At 39.3% G+C, this 17014-nt stretch overlaps 1 protein-coding gene across 26 annotated transcripts in view; it reads left to right on the top strand.

The window, feature by feature from the left end:
- PSD3 (pleckstrin and Sec7 domain containing 3) overlaps window positions 1-17014 on the top strand; it is a 644089-nt gene that overhangs the window by 502685 nt on the left and 124390 nt on the right. For 23 of the 26 annotated variants that reach the window (XM_070598606.1, XM_070598623.1, XM_070598605.1 and 20 more), the window contains one exon: window positions 7999-8042. In XM_070598606.1, coding sequence (XP_070454707.1) covers window positions 7999-8042 — 44 coding nt within the window. Of the gene's footprint in view, window positions 1-7998; window positions 8043-8387; window positions 9762-17014 lie in introns of those variants that run through there. The other 3 variants (XM_070598610.1, XM_070598621.1, XM_070598630.1) reach the window with 1 other exon arrangement.

The raw sequence follows: 17014 nt of genomic DNA, 5'->3' as shown, positions 1-17014 counted from the left end.
TACAAAATCCACTGCTAATGTTGCCAGTAAGAGACCACATTGAGTAATTGACCTGGAAACAAAGTTAAAATTGATTAAAGACTATGAAGGTGGAAAATGAGTGATGGTTGTTGCTTGCCAGTCAGGCATGTCCCATTCCACCATAGCTATGATCTTGAAGGACAAGAACAAAGTGATGGATGCTGTTAAAGGATCTGCTTCATTGAGGCAAGAAGACTAACAAAAATTTGAGAAGGGCCTATATCAGACATGAAGAAACTTCTAATGACCTGGATTGACAACCAGACACCAAAGCGTATTCCTCTCAGCGCCATGATGGTCATGCCAAAGCAAAAAGTTTGTGATATTGAAGGAAAATGTTGGATGCGACCACAATGTTGAATTTACTGCCAGCTCTAGGTAGTTTAAATGATTCAAGAAGTGTTATTCATTACATAATGTGAAAGTGAGTGATGAGTCTGTGAGTGCTGATGCGAAGGCAGCTGAAGAATTTTTGGAAACCCTAGATGAGCTGATTGTGGAGGAAAATTACTTGCCAGAGCAAATGTTCAATATGGATGAAACCTTCCTATTCTGGAAACGGATGCCTGAAAGAACTTTCATCCATAAGGAGGGCACGTCAGTGCCAGGTTTCAAGGCTTTCAAGGACAGGATAACAGTCTTGCTTGGGGAGAATGTTGCAGGCTACAAATTGAAACCCTATCGCATCTAGCACAGTGAGACCCCAGGACCTTCAAGAACATCAGTAAGCACACACTGCCAGTGTACTACAGGAACAGTAAGAATTCATGGATGACCCAGCTCCTCTACCAAAATGCCCGCCTAAATTGCTGTGCCAGCAAGATGGGGAGAAGTACTGTTTGGAGAAGAAAATACCTGTCAAGATTTTGGGTTTTGTTGATAATGCTCCCAGACATCCTCCTTTTATTGGTGATCTTCTTCCCAATATCAAAGTGGTGTTTCTCCCTTCAAACACCACTGCTTTGATCCAACCAATGGATCAGAGTTATAGCAGCTTTTAAGACCTACTACCTGAAGAGGACCTTTGCCCAGGCTGTTGCTGCAGCTAAGGAAGACACTGAGAAGACACTGAGGTAGTTCTGGAAGGATTACAACATCTCTGACTGCATCAAGAACCTTGCTTGTGCTTGGGGTGGTGTCACCAAGGAGTGTACGAATGGCACCTGGAAGAAGACACTCGAGGATCATCTGTGACTTCAAAGGATTTGCCAAGGATGAGGATGCTGCAAAAACCAACAAGGCCGTGGTTGAGATGGCAAACAGCTCTACCCTGGGTGTGGGTGAGGATGACACCGGGGAGCTCCTAGAGGTGCTTCCTGAGGGACCAACTCATGAAGGGTTGCTGGAACTGGAACAGGAATGCAGAGCTGAAGAAGAGGCAAGAGGAAAGGAAACTGCAGGAGAAGAAAAAGAAGAACCCCCGAGAAGATTCACAGTGAAGGGTTTAGCAGAAGCTTTTGCAGACCTCAACCAGCTCCTTAAGAGTTTGAAAACACGGACCCCAACACCAAAAGGTTTTCAGTAATAGAAAGGAATGTTCTTGGTACATTATCTGCTTACAAGCAAATCTATGATGAGAAAAAGGAACAAACCAAACTACCATGGACACACTTCTGAAAAGAGTGACACCTCCTCGAGAAGAGCCTCAGGCAGGTCCTTCAGGAGGTGTTCCAGAAGAAGGCATTGTTATCACAGGAGATGACAGCTCCATGCGTGTCATTGCCCCTGAAAACCTTCCAGTGGGACAAGATGTGGAGATGGAAGACAGTGATGCTGATGATCCTGATCCTTTGTGGGCCTAGGGTGATGTGCGTTTTTGTCTTAGTTTTTAACGAAAATGTTTAAAAAGTAAAAAAAATAAATAAATTTTAAAAATCGGAAAAAGTTTATAGAATAAGTATGTAGGGGCTGGCCCCGTGGCCGAGCGGTTAAGTTCGCGCGCTCCGCTGCAGGCGGCCCAGTGTTTCGTTGGTTCGAATCCTGGGCGCGGACATGACACTGCTCATCAAACCACACTGAGGCAGCGTCCCACGTGCCACAACTAGAAGAATCCACAACGAAGAATATACAACTATGTACCGGGGGGCTTTGGGGAGAAAAAGGAAAAAATAAAATCTTTAAAAAAAAAAAAAGAATAAGTATGTAAAGAAAGAAAATATTTTTGTACAGCTGTACAATGTGTTTGCGTTTTAAGCTAAGTGTTATTACAAAAGAGTCAAAAAGTTAAAAAAATTAGAAAGCTTAGAAAGTAAAAATGTTACAGTAAGCTAAGGTTAATTCATTATTGCAGAAGGAAAAGTACTTTCTATAAGTTTAGTTTATAAGTTCTAAGTTTTATAAGTTGAAAGTTTAGCGCAGTGTTGCACAGTCAACAGCAGCGCACGTAACGTCCTTGGCCTTCACGTTCCCTCCCCGCTCACTGACTCCCCAGAGCAACTTCCAGTCCCGTGAGCTCCATTCATGGTGAGGTACCATCTTTTATCTTTTATACTGCATTTTTACTATATGTTTGCTATGTTTAGTTATGTTTAAATACATGAATACTTACCATTGTGGTGCAGTTGCCTGCAGTATTCAGTACAGTAACATGCTGCGTACATTTGTGGCCTGGGAGCAACAGGCTATACCGAATAGCCCAGATGTGTAGTGAGCTACACCATCTAGGTTTGTGGAAGTACACTCTGACGTTCGCACAACGAGATCACTTAACAGCGCATTTCTCAGAACGTATCCCTGTTAAACGACACATGACTATATAGGTTCCTCATTAAGGAATCTGAGTCTATCTGGCATGGGTTCAATAATCAATATTTTTTAAAAGTCCTTGGCTGATTCTGGTGTATACCCTCATGCCTTCAGCTGAGACCACTATGGTAAAAGCCTTTTACCTAGGGACTGACACTGGAAATACTTCTGAAACTGAACCTGTGGGTCTGACATTCTTGATTGTGATATGTGTCTTCCATTTATTCTCTGGTGTTTTTTATTCCTAGGACTGCTGTAACAGATTACCACAAATTAGTGTCTTAAAACAACAGAAATTTATTCTCTCTCAATTTTAGAGGCCAGAAGTTGGAAGTCAAGGTGTGTCGACAGGACTGTGCTCCCTCTGGACTGCCTAGGAGAGCATCTCTCCCTGCCTCCTCCAACTTCTGGTGCTTGCCGTGTTCTTGGCCTTGTGTCTGTATCACTGCAATTTTTGTGTCCTCACATTGCTGTCTCTCCCTCTGTCTGTCTTAAATCTCCCTCTACCACCTTCTTCCATAGACACCACCAGCCCAGACACTCTCCCCATTCAACATCATTAACTTAATTATGTCTGCAACCTTTTTGCTGTAATATACAGAAACATCCACAGGTCCCAGGAATTAGGACCTGGACATCTTTTGGGGTCCATTGTAGCATACCACAGCCGGTTATAACCTCAGTGCATGTAATTCACATGGGCTGCTCTGGCCCATTAAGTTTGGGTACTTTTCTCCACTTATCCCTGACTACCAATTCATGGCCACAGGGAAATGGCAGCCTGCCATAACACTGTTTACCCACAGACCTCACTGTCTTGGAGCTAGGTCAGATAACTTCTCATATAGCTAGAGATAAATTATTTTGCTGAACTACAGGCTGCACCTCCAGTTTCAGCCGATCATATGCCAAATAACTTTTGGTCATAAGTGGACTGAGAGTATAGAGTCAGTGCAGCAAACCCATCATCCTCACTGACAAAGGTATTTCAAGCGTGTGTGATAGCAACAGTGGCTCTTGTTTAAAGCTCATCTTTTAAGAATGGAATACGACTGTGACCAGCATTGTTTGAATCTATTCTGAGAAAGGCATAAGGCTTGTTACCTTTCCACACGGGCCTTGACTTGAGCCAGGCTTACGGTACCGTAAAGTTTGGTCTTAGGAGGAGAGAATGTAGTTTGTTGTACAGCAAAGAATGTACAGAGTTTGTGAAAACTACATACAGGACCTTGAGAGAATTTAATTGACATCAGGCTCCATTTTTTTCATGAAAGGAAGAATTTGTTTCATGATCTCTAAGGCTCTTTCAGCTCTGAAATTTCATTCTCTTGTTTCTTGAATGGAAATTAGAGAGTTTTGACAGTTTGTCCTGGAAACATTATTGCTAAGAGACTTGTTCTTGTGCCATTAGTAGGCAGGTACGAGAGTGGTTGTAAATATAACTTTAACCTGGAGCTTCCTTGATTGTGTGGTGGGAACATAAAAATATTTTGGAAGAAACAACTGATAGAAAAATTCTGACAGTCCTAGGATTCAGGTGAGTATGTTTTATGTTACCATAAACTACCCATCCTTGGATTTATGTATAGTGTTTCTGCACTCAAAGAATTAAATATTTTATACCAATGCAGGTTACTAAGATTGGGAGTGCACTTTGAGTATTAGGTCTTCATGCCCTGGTTCCTCCTCACTGTTTGTGATGCTCTGGGAATATCCAAGTGCAGCTGACATATGGATCTGAAGTTCACTCACCTTTAAGGGATAAGAGGAGGAAGATATGAGTAATAAGGATTATCCAAGTAGACAGTAGAAACTTCAGGACACTATGTATTGTGTCGCAGAAAACAAGGAAGAAAATATTTGAGAGTATTCAGTGCTGCTGAAAGGTGAGGAGATGCAGGGACACTAAAAGGTGGCCTTAAATTTAGCATGAAGCTGATGAATTTATTGTGATCAGTTTTAATGAAGGAACAGAAATGAAAGCTAGATGGCCTGAGTTGAAGAGACTAAGTGGAGATAAGAATCATGTAAACCTCTCAGAAACTTGGCTGAAAAAGGAGGAGGAGCAGAGGGTCGTAACTAAGTAGTGAGGTGGTGTTGGGAGAGACTTGCACGTGTTTGAAAGCTGATAGAGAGGAACCCATAAAGGAGGAGATGTTACCTCAGAAAGGCAAGTATCAGGACCAGTGCTAGAGGCTTAGCCTTGCAGAGATGGGACACCCCTTCCCTTTCCATCAGAAGGGAGGAAAGAATAGATGCCAGTGCAGATACATTTTAGGGAAGATGGCAAAAAGTTAAAGGAGGCTCGTGAATGAAAGCTCTGCCGAAGTTTGAGACAATGAATGCTCAGTAGCATTAATTTGTGCTATTGTTTGATTTTCTTTGTTGGGCTGAATTAGTCAGGTACAGGTAGGGGAGACAGTGAAGCTCAGGAGGTTTACACCAGCGGCTAGGTCAGCGCTACCTCCTCTTTAAAAGATATCCCAGTCTCCTTGACTTTAGGCATGGGCCCAGTCATAGACCCTTATCTCCTAGCTGTGTGGATTAGTCCATCGGCAGGATACCACATCAACTGGAATCGTTTCAAACTGGAGCTGGGAGAAAGAACTGTTTGTTTCCTCTTGTTGAGAGACACAAAGATGTAAATGGGTGTTGCTTGTTGTGGACATGTTTCCTGTGTGGTAAAGAAACAAGGAGTAGAGATGTTTGGGTGGAGAGAGGAGAAGAATTGAGAGGAGAGGAGGAAGAGTTGTAAATTCCTGTGTCCCTGAGGCCAGTTCCATCCATATCATTTTATTATTTGGCTACATAAACTATTAGGTCCCCCTTACCCTTAACGTAGTTAGAGTTTGTGTTTGTATTTGAAACTACGGAAACTTTAACTAATATATGGGATACAAATTTGGAAAGGTCAGAGTCGGATTGGTCAAGAGTTACAGTGTTTCTGCTCAGGGACAACAGAAAGGCAGTGGGACAAAGAAGTACCACTGGATGAGGTCGCAGAGTGCGGGGTCCAGGCTACACAGGAAAGGAAGTGATGACTGTTGGGCTAGAGATAAAGAGGAGTCAAGGAATTCAGTTCTCAGCTAAGCTAAGAAGATCTGTGATGAGGGTGTATGAGCATTGGATGCATCTGCAAAGCAAATTTCCCTTTTTTAAAAAACATACTAGATCATAAAGCTCTAAAAAGATTCAGGAAAATCCCGTTGTAATTTTGTGATGGAAAAAGATAAGGATAATATCCACTTTTTAAATTTGTTGTGTTGTGTTATATACATAAGGAGAAGACTTGACCTACAAGATGCAAATTTGTTGAATATTCCAAGATACTTTATAATAGATTTTTGTTGTACAGTATGCAGCTGGTTGAGTAACAGGAATTGACCAATTTGGAACTCAGTATCTCTTTAAGCAAAATGTCCTCATGGGCAAAAAATTTGTTCTGGAACAGAACTTAATGTATTAGAAAATTGTTAGATGCTTTGATATTGTTTTCAATGATCTACCTTTAAGAACAGATCTTTTTTTGTCTTTCGCACATCGTTAAGTTACTCTGGGTTGTATTGAGTATGATCGTATTTAAGAACCTTCAATGATCTGTCTCTTCTCTGTTGGATTTTCTCAGCCCACTGTTACTTGTGGGTTCAAAATGGCTCACACAAGTAATAGAATACGTTTAAAAAACGTTAATCCATCAAAAATCTCCTGAGGCTTGGGTTGGACTTTGGCTTTCTCTGCACTTCTCTAAGTGCAGCTCGTGAGATATTAGCTATATGATAGGTTATTGTAGTTCTCCAGTAAATTTGAGTTCCTCAGAAAAGAATATTTAATTTATAGCATGGTCTTTGTGCTTCGATTACCCCTTATTTTAATTTGATGTTCTATCATTTTTGTATTTGAGGATGTGTTTTACCATGTCCTGATAGTGATAAAATGTGTCCTGATTTTTATTAGCTCCCATAATTATCCAATAGTTAAATTTACTGTTGTAGCCCCGGTGAAGAACTCCCACAGAGTCTGTCAGCATGCTGGCTAATGATACATGTATAGAGTCTTAAACAGTGTAAAATCTGTAACCTAAGTATATTTGTACTGAATCTGGAAGTGTTTTGCTGAAAGGGGGATTCACCACTGGTGCGCAGTCTGTGCGCGCACGCACGCGAACTGTCTCTTACACTTGGACGAGATGCTAGACTGCAGAAGGTAGAAGTACTAGGCAGTGCTACCTCTGCTCTGCCGTGCCACCTGGAGAACTTTCTGAACGTGCCATTTCCTCATTTGAAAGATGAGGGGTTGGATGGCACCTGATCTCCCTATTTCCCATCTCAAAGTATTTGAAATCTTTGCCAAGTCTAATAGTCCAAGTCCTTCTTGGAAGAAAAATGTTCCAACTTCAGCATAATGTTACTATGCGCATAGTTATCCTTTTCTTCAATATGATTTACTGTTGCTTTTGTGTTTTCTTTATAACATCTTACTTAAAATTAAGAAAGCAGAGATGTGGAGTAGCATCTTCTTGGGTAGTTGTCATAGAACAGCTTGATTACACGGAGCTTGTGTGTCATGCCAGACCTGGGAGGATCAGCGAGGCAGTCTTCTGATGACTTGCCTGTGTCATTATTGCCACCAAAGCTCTGAAGCAGCTTTCTGTCTCCCTCCACCACCTCACACACACCAGTGTTGCACTCACTAACTGAGAAGCAGGAGTATGAAGTTAGACCGATAAAAGCTGCTTAAGTCATTGGTATAGAAACTCTGAAATTGTTCTAAGATGGTTTTCTATAATCTAGCTTCAGCCCACCTTCCATGTGTCTTGCTCATTAAGTTATAATGAAAACAGTTGTATTTATTGTTGAAATGATGAATGAAATTAGTGAAAAGATATGAGTGCGGCAATATCCAAACTAGTGAAACTACAAGACCGTATTTTGAATAAATCATCTAATTTTAATCATATCCTAATATTTTACTATGGTCAAAGGTAATACAGTGTTGTATGTCTTATTATAAAACACGTTTCTTACTTTGTGAAAAATCTCTGTTTCACAACACATTGTTCACTTGCCTCCCCTGTGTGTTCCTCATCTCTGCGTAGCCAACAGGATGACCAAGCCTGGGGCCTGGAGCTTGCTTTCCTGAATCACTCAAGCCTTTTGGCTTTGGTAATTTGCTGAATTCAAAATGTTGAACAGAATGAGAAGAATAATTCCGTCTTGTTTTCTTCCTTTACAGGCTCTGTACAACTCAATCAAGAATGAGAAGCTTGAATGGGCAGTGTAAGTATGCTGGATGTCAGCCTTTTGATAAATGAACTACTTGCTCTTTTCCTACTGTTTTTCTTTATGCCTTGGAGCTGATCCTAAAGGATTAAATATGCATGGCCAGTTCTCATTTTACCCAATGTCTTACCTACTTTGTGTAAAACCTAAGTAAACCCTGAGTATCCTGTGTCTTTTTCTTGGTACCCAGCATGTTCCTATTCTGCTTTTTTTTTTCTTTTTTGAGGAAGATTAGCCCTGAGCTAACTACTGCCAGTCCTTCTCTTTTTGCTGAGGAAGATTGGCCCTGAGCTAACATCCATACCCATCTTCCTTACTTTATACGTGGGATGCCCACCACAGCATGGCTTTTGCCAAGCAGTGCCATGTCTGCACCCGGGATGCAAGCCGCAGAACCGTGGGACCACCAAGAAGCGGAACGTGTGAACTTTACCGCTGTGCCACCGGGTGGGCCCCCCTATTCTGCTTTTAATCTGGTTGCTATGCCTGTAGCCAATTAACTGTCTTTTTAATGTATCCATTTAAAAATAGCATTCTAAAAGAGAATCTAAAAGAAAACTCACATTCCAAATGCCAATACAAATGATTTTGATGCCATCCACTTATTTTAATTCTCTCCTTCCTGTCATCATAGATCAAGGCTTTTCAATTCTATTTCCTACGACACTAATTATACTAGAATATTGATAGATAAGCTTCAGAAATGATGGATTAAATAAAACTAAAAAAATTTTTACTGCAAAACTTCCACGAGCTTATATAACACCAACGTATATTGTCAATCTCCAAGAGAGGAATAGAATTTGCAGTGTTTCCTAAGCCTGTTTGACAGTAAAATGTAGTGTTTCAAAGTATGTACTTTGAGAGATATTATTACAGATAAATTACACCTAACTCTAAGTAGGTCAACAATACCACTCGTTAAATGTCCACTAATCAGTGTAGCAGTTAAGAATTTAATTTGTTAAGGAAGAATCTTTACTAAGAATTCAATCAAGTTGTCAGGAAATTAGGTCAAAATAATAGAACTACATGTGAAATTTATTTTTGATTTTTGCTGATATTAAGCATTCATAAATATTTTTCTGCCATATGACCCAACATGGCAGCCAGCAGTGAACTTAGGTTTACAGAATCATAACTTGGGAGATAGATCTATTCCTTCTTATGCACATTGGAGAAAAGTGGCTTAGCAGCTGACTGCATCTCACACATATTATGCCAGAATGAATAAGAAATATCAATACCATTTTAATTGTTTCCACTAATTGTAAGGCCATACATATGATACTGATTTAAATTAGAGATTCACAGTTTAAGTTGAGACTGTAATATTTGCAAGTGTTATGTGATGGTTTATGTGTCTGTGTGTATGTACAACGTGAGACTCACTTATAGACAATCTACCGTTTCAAGGAAAACACATTAAGATCAATATGAATGTACAGTTGAAGATCCAAAGTGATCATTTTTGGACTTATCTCTCATGAATGAAAGTGAGTTTTCTAGAAAAATTTCATAAGTGATATACTTAGAATCATGCTGAAATATTAAAGGCATATCCTAACCTATGGAGAATATCTGCTCTAGAGAAAATTAATAAAAATGAAATAATTATACATGTATTCACATTAGGGGAAAGAATGTTTTGAAGATTCTTTTATAAAGTTATTTTGAACAGCGACTAAATACACTCCTGAGAATCTGTTTTGCAAATGTGGTTTTAATGTGTTGAATTTGTTACAGTAGGTTTTATTTATATTTATGTGTAGTGGCAATTTGGTGCAAGAAAACTTTATCTTGGGCCCTATCCATGGGTGGAGTGGGTGGGAGTTTCCCCCAAGAACTGGATTCCACCGTGGCTCTCTTGTCAAGTCAACAGAGCATTGTGTTGAGGTGCTCAGATTTCAGAGGCAGATAGATTTGGGTTTGAATTCCTGCTCTGACATGTACTAACTGGGTCACTGACCATGTTAACCTCTAGGCCTCAGTTTCCTCTTATGTATGATGGCCAATTATTGAGCTTCATATTGCCCTCAGGATCACCTGTGAAATGTTCTAAAACACTCAGCATAAAGCGAGTTATCCCTCAAATGGTAACTCATATTGAAGCTCATAAAGCTCTCATTTCTATCTTGTCACTTTTCCTTTTATTTCTCTTGTTCATATGTTTTTATATTCACATTTATTTATCACCTTACCAAATAAGGCACTACAATAGTTTATCATATAATTAACTTGTTTTACCTATAAAATGAAAGCATTGGATGAAATCACAACTGTCCAGTTTTAATATTCTGTAAATTTTCAAATTTCACAATTTATCAGTGTTTCTCAAGCTGACTTCCTCTGGAAAGAACACTGCTCTCTCCAGAGGATATAAAACAGAAAGGATTTATGGGTCAATGTGATGTACTGTTTGAATTTCTATAGGAGATAAAGGGCCAATACCCCAGCCTTTTTGATCATTGAGTCCTGTTTTGATCCTAAAGTACCTTTTAATAGCTACTAAAACTATTAATCCCTGGAACACACTTTAGAAAACCCTGCTGTATGTCCATTTATATGATCCTTCAAATCAAGAACTAAGCTTTTTCCTTGATAAGTATGTGCATGTATATAATGATGTATGACACTGTGCTCACCCAGGTCTCTTTGTACCTCTCCAATCACATTTTCTCTGGCTCATTTTCCTCCTGTTACCCATTAGTGTTGGTACCTCCCAAAGATCAGCACTTAGAATTGTCTTCTTTCACTAAAGTCTCTTTCTCAGCAATTTCATTCATTTTTAGATCTTCATCTGCCCTCTCTGCAAAAATTCTTCCCAAATATATACACAGCTCTGACCTCTTTCCCAAGTTTCAGTTCAACGTTTGCAGTTTCCTGCAGGACATCTCCACTGGCACTTCACGCTCGTCATCTGTCTCTAAACTTTTTCATATGTTCTCCATTTCAGTTAACGACATCAGTGTTTTCCTACCTCCCCTAGATTTTGGCCTCTACCTTATCTTTGACTCCTCTCACACCACCTCGCTCACTGCTCCAGAGATGGCTGCAAACAGCCCCTTCCTTTCCTCCTGCTGCTGTGGTCTGAAGTCGGACAAGCATACTTTTGGCCTCCTAATATGTGCCTCCATCACCAGCTTCCTTCCTGTACTTTAACCTCTCTGAAGCACTCCTCTGCTCTAAGACTTCTGTTAGGCTCTGCACATTCTGTCAGTAATCTGTTTATTCCCCAGAGTTTGTCTTCACACAGCCTACCTTTCAGCTAAGCTGCTACTAGGCATGATTCCTTGGACTTGCCACACGGCTTCCTGCCTTTTTGCTGGTACTCCTGAGGTGACCTTTGCCTAGAATCTACATCCCTTCCACTCCTTTGTGTTCAAAGCCTACCGTTCTCTACAGCCCACTCATAATCTGTTCCGTGAGCTCTTTTCCTGATCTTACCAACCAGAAGTAATCTCAGCCCTTTAAACATCCATTTTACTGTATCTGATGAACCATCAGCTTCACTCCCCACTGTAGTTATAGGAGTGTTCTGTTGGACTGCAAGCTCTCTAAGGGAATGCTGTGTGTGGATTTGTCCCTTTGTATCCTCCAGTGCTGAGCAGGATGCTTATATGTAGTGAAGTCGAAATAAAAGGCTCTAAAAAGTATAATACAAGGAACTGCATTTCCTAAAAGACCAGCTTACAATTGTGTAGTTTACACAACAGTTATAGGAAAGATGCTGCTACTGTAGAATTTATGGGCTAACGTATCCTTGCACGGAGGTATCTTGATGTTGATTTTAGAACCTTAGAAAAAACTGAATTATAAAATCATGGAATGTTATAACTGGAGAGACCTCGGAGGTGTTTAGTTCACTGGTTTTCTGACTGGGTTCCATAGAGCCCTAGGGCTCCAGGGAGATGCCTGGGGGCTTCCTAGGTGATGTTGAGTAAGGAGAAAGGGGGAAAATGACAGAGACCCAGTTCTATCTCCTGCAAGCATTATGAATATTTTAACTGGCCAAAGCATCCCCACTTTTATCTCTTTGAAAATATATATTTGGAGTTCCACTTAACGTATTTTTTTTAAAGGTGTCTTTACAGTCACGCTGCGTAACAACATTTCGGTCAACGACGGACCACATATATATGACCCATAAGATTAGTACCATACAACCCCTAAGTGTGCAGTAGGCTATACCAGCTAGGGTGGTGTAAGTACATTCTGCAACATTTGCACAACAATGAAGTCGCCTAACGACGCCTTCCTCAGAACATATTCCCGTGCATGGTAAAGCGATGTATGACTGCACTCAGAAATTTCTGTTTGAAAAGAACTATTCCAGTTTAATGTTCTCGTTTCACGTATGAGGAAAATGCAGTCAAGAAGCATTACTTACCAGGTCCAGAGTCACACAGTGAGTGTAGTGGCAAAGCCAGGGTCTGCTTCCGCGCCTGTCCTGGCTCCCCGTGGCAGCACCCTGCTGCCTCACTTCTCTGGAGCCGCACACTCTTAGAAAGTCTTTGCCAGGCGGGGATCATGTCTGAAGGTTTCTGTGCCAGCCTTTGACACAGTGAAAATTAAGAGTGTTTTATATTAAAGTTTCAGTCTCATTAAATGCTCCTAGAATTACTAATGTTTTTCCCCCCAGGCATTTAAAAATTCATCTATTCCACAAATAGTCTTTAAGCAGCTACTTCTGCGCCTGGCCCAGTACTGTGCCCCACATACAAATATGAAAAAGATGTAGGTTCTGTGCCTAATGAGAACACAGATGGGAGTATATGGGAGGGAGTGGATTGTACAACGACGAAAACATAAAAATTGTAGTGCAGAATGCGATTAGCCAAACATCCTTGTGGAATGTCTCAGCTCCCTCATGCAGGACGATTACCGTTTTTTCCCCAGTTCCCTTGCTCAGTTGTTCGTTATTCATAAAGCGTCTGTTTGTTGAACTACTTTGTACTGGGCAGAATGCTGGAAGTTTGGAGAGAACAAATGTGTATAAGACATTTTCCCTGGCCTTAAGAAATTTTACGGTCTAATACAAATGATTAAAAAAAATTAGAAGTAGTTACTCTCTCTGTTCGGGATGGGATGGGGTGAGGTGAGTTCAAGTGGATATAGGAGCTTATAACTTATGTTAGAATTGTTTAGCATTGTTTAAAGTTTAGGTACATGAGAAGCTTCAGAGAATACAATTAACAGAAAAAGGAAACTAAAATAAGTGCATTAGGAAAATTAATGGTCTTCTCTTTCTGCCTTTTGACTTCCATGTTTATTGCTGTTATTGTCTGAGTGTTTGGGAATTATAAGAACTCTCCCTTATCCTGGTCTACAAAAAACTAAAAATTCATGTATCCAGCTTCAGTTTAATTAAGACACAATAAAACTAGTTTTAAATAATGTATTTCTGGGTCCCTCCCCACACTCTTACTTCCCTCAGTGACTGGGTTGCAGCAGCACATAGTCCTTATCATTATGCACAACTGTTCTCTGTACCTCTGAGTAAGCATTTTTACAAGCTTGCATCATGGAATAATGTTTTCTATTTCATGTTACCCTATAACTCATTTTGCAGGAGCAGTTTAAAACCTTTCTTGTCTTAGCTTTAAATTAAATTGTTTTCTGTCTGCCCTCACATATCGAATTGTCCTGGCTAATTAGGAATTAGCTGAGCTGGTGGCACCTTGGGAACTTTCTGTCCTTCAGATCATGTGTTATGAAAGCCCTGAGCTTTAAAAAGTGTGGTTTTAACTACCAACAGTTCATTGTTTGTCTTCTTTATCATTTTTTTGTTATAAACTTTAGTTATCGCTGGTCTTTTCTGGAAACCAGTGCTGCCCATTTATTGCCTGATTTTAGGAAGTAGAGAAAGCTCTCCAAAGATTTCCTCCTCTTCTTCGCCATGATTATGTGGGACACTGCCTGTGAGTGTGACAGTGGGTACCTGTGTTTACGTCTGTGTACTGTGAGAGAATGATAGATAAAGGCAATGGAGTAACTGGTACTTGTTCTTTTATGAGGCGCTTTAATTCTTTATCCAATCCAAGGGTCTGAATCTGAAATGGGCAACTGCTTCTAAAGCTCTTTGCTGTGTAATTGCTGAAAAAGGTCTTTTTCCAAGAAAAGAACCCTTCAAGAACTCTTTTTACTTTCATTCCTTGATCCTTGTTCATGTTTTACTTAACTCAGTGTTGATTCTAATTTTGCTTTAGGTAATAATACATATCACGTAAAACGTAGTCTCAATTGTTGCTCTATAGGAAATGGCCATCAAGAAAGAATAGCTTATTTCCACTCAAGACAGGATTTTTTTAACTTAGACTGATTTAAATGAGCCACTTTTAGCTGATGAATGTAATTTATTCCCATGCATTTAAGTTATTTTGGAATAAAACACTTATGTGGTACTTTGATCTAAGAAGTCCAAAAGTAATTCTTGTTTTAAACTTCCAAATGGCCACTTGTAGTTGATAATAATTACTGGTGAGAAAGCTAAGACACAGAGAAGTTGCAATAAGTTGGACAATGGTTGTAGTTACAGCGAATGTAGTAAATTTTATATAAAGAAAAGTTCGAATGTAGGGGGAAAGAGGTAGGAGGGTTGACATTAGGAGTTACTGGTAGAGAGATCTAACCATGGGAAAATTAATAAAACTGTTCATGTGAGATATTTGACTATAAAGATGGAATAAAAGTCAGTTCTCCATCTGGGGTGCTCATGCTGTTAAACATTTTCTAGGTGAGCGTTGTGCCTCCTTGGCATGCTAGACTAGAATAAGACTTCACGTTCCCGCCATCGGTACTGTCTGTTAGGTTATCCTCCCATTCCCGACATGGAGGTACTGCATCATGCTGGACTCTTGGTAAAATAATAATTCTAATGTTAATATTAGATGAAATTCACACATTTAGGAGACAATCTTAATGAATATTAACTAAGGGTAAGTCTATATTTATACAGTGGATGTGTGAAGGATACTATTAGTTTGATTGGTCTACTTATAAATTCAGTGAAAATGCATTGAATATAAGATAAGGAAAGAAAAGAAACAAAGAAATACCATAGTTATGACAAAGTGATCAAAAACTTGAAGGAGATTTTGAGCTGAAGAATTGGTGTCACTTAAAAATTTATTAGTGGGGCCAGCCTCACTGGCCTAGTGGTTAAGTTCAGTGCACTCTGCCTCAGCGACCTGGGTTTGGTTCCCGGGCGCTGACCTGCACCACTCCATTAGCGGTCATGCCGTGCTGGTGACCCACATATTAAAAAATAGAGGAAGATTGGCAGGGATGTTAGCTGAGGGTGAATCTTCCTCAGAAAAACAAAATCAAACAAACAAATTTGTTAGCTAAAAATGATATTGAACCATGGGATCACTCTCCCAGATTTTAGTGTTTAAAGGAAGAAAGATTTCAGGATTTAAAATTAGAAAAGATTCTAATATAGCTCTGTGAAATGTGATTTTATTACGTGTCTGAATCATGGCTCACAGTTAACATTTAATCTGTGAGTACCTATTTTTCTCAGCCATCTCAAGTATGCTAACTCAGATATATAGGAAACTAGAAAAATTTGCCATCTAATTCTTAGCTTTAAAAAGACAAGTTAAAAAAAATGTCTGCTTTCTGTGTAAATAGTGTCTCTGTCAGTGATGAGATTGAGATGGATACTTAGAATTTATATGAGGAACAGACATGTTGGTGAGCAGACGGAATGTGATTATAATGTTAGTAGCCTACTTGTCCCAAAGCAATTTTAGAATCACTGAGGCGCAAAGAATTATGCAGGCTGGGATTTAAGGAAAGTGCTTTTTTCCTAATATGCTGCTGATTTAGAAGTTTATATCATCTGTATCATTTGCTAAGGCTTTTATTTTTGTTAAAGAATGCCACAAGAAGAAAATACAATAAACATAATTTCTAAGTGAAGCATAATATGCATGCAGTGACTAATATAGGGCCTTGAACATTTTAGACAATAGTTTGAATTTCATTGAGCATTTTGTATGTGTACATTGTGACATACACTTATACATACATTTTCAGAGGTGAGAAAAATTTAACCAGCCAGATTAAATTTAACCAGCCAGATTAATAATACCAAAGGAAGTTGTTTTTCGTTGCCATTAAAAATTCCCTGGTAGGTCTTTTGGAAACATCTAACAACTGGTTTGACCCCAGTGTACTTCCAAGAACTTTGTTTTCAAACTGTCTTATTATCTACAGTTAAGGTTTTCTTAGTTTGGAAAGCATGCTACGGTGATTGTACATACAGTCAGATCCTTTATTTCAGAAAGCCAAGTTACTAGCCTACATCTTCCTTGCACCTGGCAGCATTCTTCTTGGTGTTAAAGAGCTATTGACAGAGCTTGACTTTTTAATGAAAGTGTATTATTCTCTTTTTTACCGGTAAGATACCTGTGTCAGAATAAGATATTTTTAGAAAATAAAATGTATTTCCTGTTTTTGTCAGAATGTTTACATTTAATTACGTGTTTTTTTATTTTTGTTAAGCAAAGAAGACAGATCCATTTTAAACTCACCCCACCTTGTGGCATAATATGATGTGATATAATAGAAACCCAGTGACAAGTCAGCACAGTTTTTTATAAGTTTATTCTTCACTTTATTTTCCAGCAGTCCCCCGATCGCACTATTTGGATGATATTCAACTTAGTGTTCTGTTCCAGCACTCAACCACTATGTTCATTCTTTAAAAACAGATTTCTTGAGGTATAATTTACAGCTGTAAAATTCACCCATTTGAGTGCCCAATTTCATGGTTTTTGTAAATTTACAGAATTGTATAATGATCACCACAGACCATCAGCCCATGACTATCACTCTGTAAAGGTTCCTTGTGCTTGTGATTTAGCATATTTGATATAAATTCTTCCCTCCTCTCTGGTCCTACACTGTTTTGTACATAGCTTTGTTGAGGCATATATTTATAAAAAAATTTATTACCCCTT

Source organism: Equus przewalskii, chromosome 28 (genome assembly GCF_037783145.1).
Source record: "Equus przewalskii isolate Varuska chromosome 28, EquPr2, whole genome shotgun sequence".
NCBI classification, from domain to species: Eukaryota; Metazoa; Chordata; class Mammalia; order Perissodactyla; family Equidae; genus Equus; species Equus przewalskii.
Note: the sequence above shows the minus strand (reverse complement) of the source record. Positions and strands in the feature narration are given on the sequence as shown.